A 3,674-nucleotide genomic window follows, 5' to 3' on the forward strand; every position below is an offset into this window, starting at 1 on the left:
ATAAAGTTGTCAAGTGCTAGCCACAGGTATGTAACCTAAAGCACCCAAGGTATTGAGCCAGCCACAGTCCCTCTTTCAAGTCAGTAGAAAACTTATCCTAGATGAAAGCAATCTCAACTAAGTCATAACGTCAAGGCAACTGGATACCGAAAACATGTTTTCATCCGCTCTTCCTTGTAAATGCTAAACAAATATAACAGGATGTGAATTTACACTTCTCCTCTCCCAATCCCAAGAGGGACAAAAAAAAAAAAAAAGAAACAAATCTTGAGGGTGTGAAGATCTCACTCCATAATCTTCCTGTGTGCCTGTTACCACTTTTCTGGTTGTACGTTATCAAGTAGGCTGGCAGCGGCACAAGAAAGCCAGGGTGATAAGATGTAACCCTTTCTTTACTCTAGGGCAGTGCTGCCCAATAGAAATACAATGATATAAGCCACAAATGTGAGCCATGTGTAATTTTAAATTTTCTAGGAGCAATACTTCAGAAGGTAAAAATAATCAGGTGAAGTTAATTTTAGTGATATATTTTATTTAACCTAATGTGTCCAAATTTCTATCATTTCATCATAAATAAATATAAAACTTATTAATAAGGTATTTTACATTCTTTTTTCATACCAAGTCTTCAAATGCCACGTGTATGTTGTACTTACAGCACCTTGCAATTCTGACTAGCCACATTTCAAAGGCCCAAGAGCTACATGTGGTACTGGCTACGGTATTGGACAGAGCGGCTCTAGAGGTCAATGGTTGCTGAAATTATCAGTGTCTTAAGTTGTCTCATTGCTGGACATAACACGTGACATAGATCATCAACTCAGTCTCAGCAAGTTGCTAGCCTGGGGAATTTAGTAGTATCTTGAATGAAGGAAAATACCTCATTTCAAACTAGGCTATGGGGGTATTTATAACTTTTAAGCTAATGCTTTCTACCAAGCACTGGCAATGCTATTTACTCTTTACCCAGGCAAACCTAGTCACCGATGCACAAGTATTTGTTGTTTTCATCTTCATTTTATGTAAGAGTCCAGGAATTTTTGGTCCCTTGACAAACCCCTTCTCGAGGAGAGTGTATTATTCTTTCCCTTCTCCCAGAGGAGCAGGAAATGGTCAGACATACCCACTGACACATCCCATCCACCTAGGACCTCCCATTCCACGTGGTCTATGAGTAAGTCACAGGCATGAGAAATGAGATGCGGAGATGATCAGTTTTCATTATGCTGCAGCCATGGGTGGGACAGTTGGAAAGATGACCTGATCTTACCAGTATTACCTACCTCACAGGCTTACTGTGATGACCAAGGGCAATAACATAGAGCTCTTAGCAAACTGTAAAGCGCTATACAAGTCTAGTTATTATTGAGAAAGAACACCATTCCTCACCTGGAAGAGCAGATAGAAAAAAAAAACAGTAACTTGAAACAGAGATTGGGGGTTGGGTAGGGGAACCCACGAAAATCTATTGGGGTTTTTTTGTTTTTGTTTTTGTTTTTGTTTTTTTTTTGGTGGATTTTGTTCTCTTGGAAGAATACAAAGAGGGTTGGGTCGCCTCTAACACCTTTCCCTCGAAATCGTGGGAAACAGTAAAAACCAAGTGAGGCAGCCAGGACAAGCTTCTACCCTGCTTGATTGCCCATTTCTCCCCAGCCCACTGCTCTCCTCATTCCAAATACTGTATAAATAAGACAGTCGTTCAAAACGGTCAGATTTCTCCTTCCCAACGCTGAAAATGCAGCGCCACCGGGGTACTGGCGCCTCCCGGAGCAAAAGTCACTGCCTCCCAGGGGTCCTGGCTCGTTTCTCGCCGGCCGCGCGAACGCCATGGTGTCGGCTGGCTCTCGTGCTGGCCGCTAGCCCTCTCCAACAAAAACGGACAGGCACGGCGAGCCGCCGGAGTCCCCCTTTACCTGTCCAACCGCCCCGTCCCGCCTGCGGACTGCTCCGGGCAGGCGGCCTTTATGAGGTCCGGCGGGAGTCGCCCACACAAAGGCGCCTTGTGCCTGCGCTCGGGCAGCCAGGTCGCCAGGTCGCCGGGCATCGCACCCGCGCCCCCCGCCCCGAGTCCCGAGATCTGCATCCCAGCCCTCACCCTTCACAGAAAGGGCACCCTTACCCCCCGGTTTAAAGATGGGGCTCCCCTCGGCTCGTCAGAACCCGCACCCCCAAAAGAAACAGCTCGGAGCAGGCGCAGGAGAGAGCAGCGCGCAGGCACTCGTTAGAAGTTTGCATTGTCGCCGCGCTGCGCCCTCACGGCTTCTCGCCGCAGGCAGGGCTGCGCACCCCTTCCTCAGCTCCCCGCCCGCCCCTCCCAGGGGCTGCAGGACTCGCGGCTCCCCGAGGCCCGCTCACCTCTAGTCCAGTCCACCACTTGTTTGGGGCTCCACTTGGTCACAGGTTCCATGGCGAATGGCTTCGCTCCCCGCTGGCTAAGAGAGTCGGAGGTAAAGTGCGGCCGCCTGCGCCCCGGTGCCCCGCGGCTCGTCCCCTGCGCGCCGGAGAGACTCCGTCAAGGCTGCATGGCCGCGGTCAGCGGGTCATCCCGGCGCGGCTCCGCGAGGGCAGCGCGGCCCTCTCGCCGGCACACGGGACAGCTGTGCGGCTCCTCCTCCAGCTGCCACCGTCCAGCTGCAGCTCCTCCTCCTTCCCCGGGCACAGCTGCTGCTCCCCGGCGACGGCAGCTGCAGGCGCGCGGGGCTGCGACCCCACACCCCTGGCCTCGGCTCGCCGCGGGCGCCTCGCGCCGGGGACCACCTCCTCCGCTCTCCCGACGCGCGAGCGGCTCCCGCTCGGCTCCTCCTCTCGGCCGCGCGCTCTCCCGGGTCCCCGCTCCGCGTGCGCCGGCGTCCCGGAGCCTTCGCGCCCGAGGTCCCACCTCCTGCGCCGCCCTCCGGCCGCCCCGGCAGGGAAGAGCGCAGAGCGTGCGCGCTCGGGTTACAAAGTTTCAGCGCCGGGCGTCGCTACCCGAATAAAAGAGGGGGCGGGACCGAGGCCCCGAGTGAAACTCGTGGGAGGGGTGGGTCCCGAAACCGGCGACTCCGGTTACTTTCCCTCTTTAATCCCGGCTCGCACACACCCCGAGCGTCCCAGGCCCTACTTTCCTTTTCAGGGGGCGGGTGGCAGATCGCTCGTGCATCCTGCAGGAGGCCCTCGTTCTATTGGTGGCAGAACAGTCTGTCCCCGGGTGAGCGACGGTACAGTAAAAACAAAAAAAAAGTAGGATCCGCATGTCCTGTTCGTCTTAAACGCTTTGTATCACAACATTGCTCAGCCATGAAGCCTCATTTTAAGTTCCTTAAAGTAGAATAATTTTATTTCATTTACATTTTGGATGAAGTAGTAACCATGTAACTCGCTCTCTTTTAGTGTTACTACCATGATGCTTCAACTTGGCAACTAAAACGAATCATCATAGGTTGGTAGCTTTTAGCGTTACATTTTGCCATATTATAATTTCATATTTGCAAAGTGAGCTAATGCTCCTTTGGATTAGTCATTAACCGTGAGGGGAAAGTTGTTAGCCAGCCAAAGAAAAAAGAAAAAAAGCATGTGCACAATTTCAGCGCCTGACGGGGGAGGGCCTGTCCGCATTCATGGGACTCAGCCTGGGGCCAGAGTTAACGCTGAACTAGAGGAAATCTAAATTCGAACGTCTGCCTCTCTGGCAGTCT

The 3,674-nt window shown here is 52.4% G+C and overlaps 1 protein-coding gene across 1 annotated transcript in view; it reads right to left on the minus strand.

Annotated features, from left to right (window-relative positions):
• CNKSR3 (CNKSR family member 3) overlaps positions 1 to 2,886 on the minus strand; it is a 115,591-nt gene extending 112,705 nt beyond the window's left edge. The window contains exon 1 of the mRNA XM_012646857.1: positions 2,356 to 2,886. Within this exon, the coding sequence (XP_012502311.1) occupies positions 2,356 to 2,407 (52 nt within the window). The 5' untranslated portion in view covers positions 2,408 to 2,886. The remainder of the gene's footprint in view (positions 1 to 2,355) is intronic.
• Positions 2,887 to 3,674: the final 788 nt, after the last annotated feature.

Source organism: Propithecus coquereli, unplaced genomic scaffold (assembly GCF_000956105.1).
Source record: "Propithecus coquereli isolate 6110/MARCELLA unplaced genomic scaffold, Pcoq_1.0 Scaffold25, whole genome shotgun sequence".
NCBI classification, from domain to species: domain Eukaryota; kingdom Metazoa; phylum Chordata; class Mammalia; order Primates; family Indriidae; genus Propithecus; species Propithecus coquereli.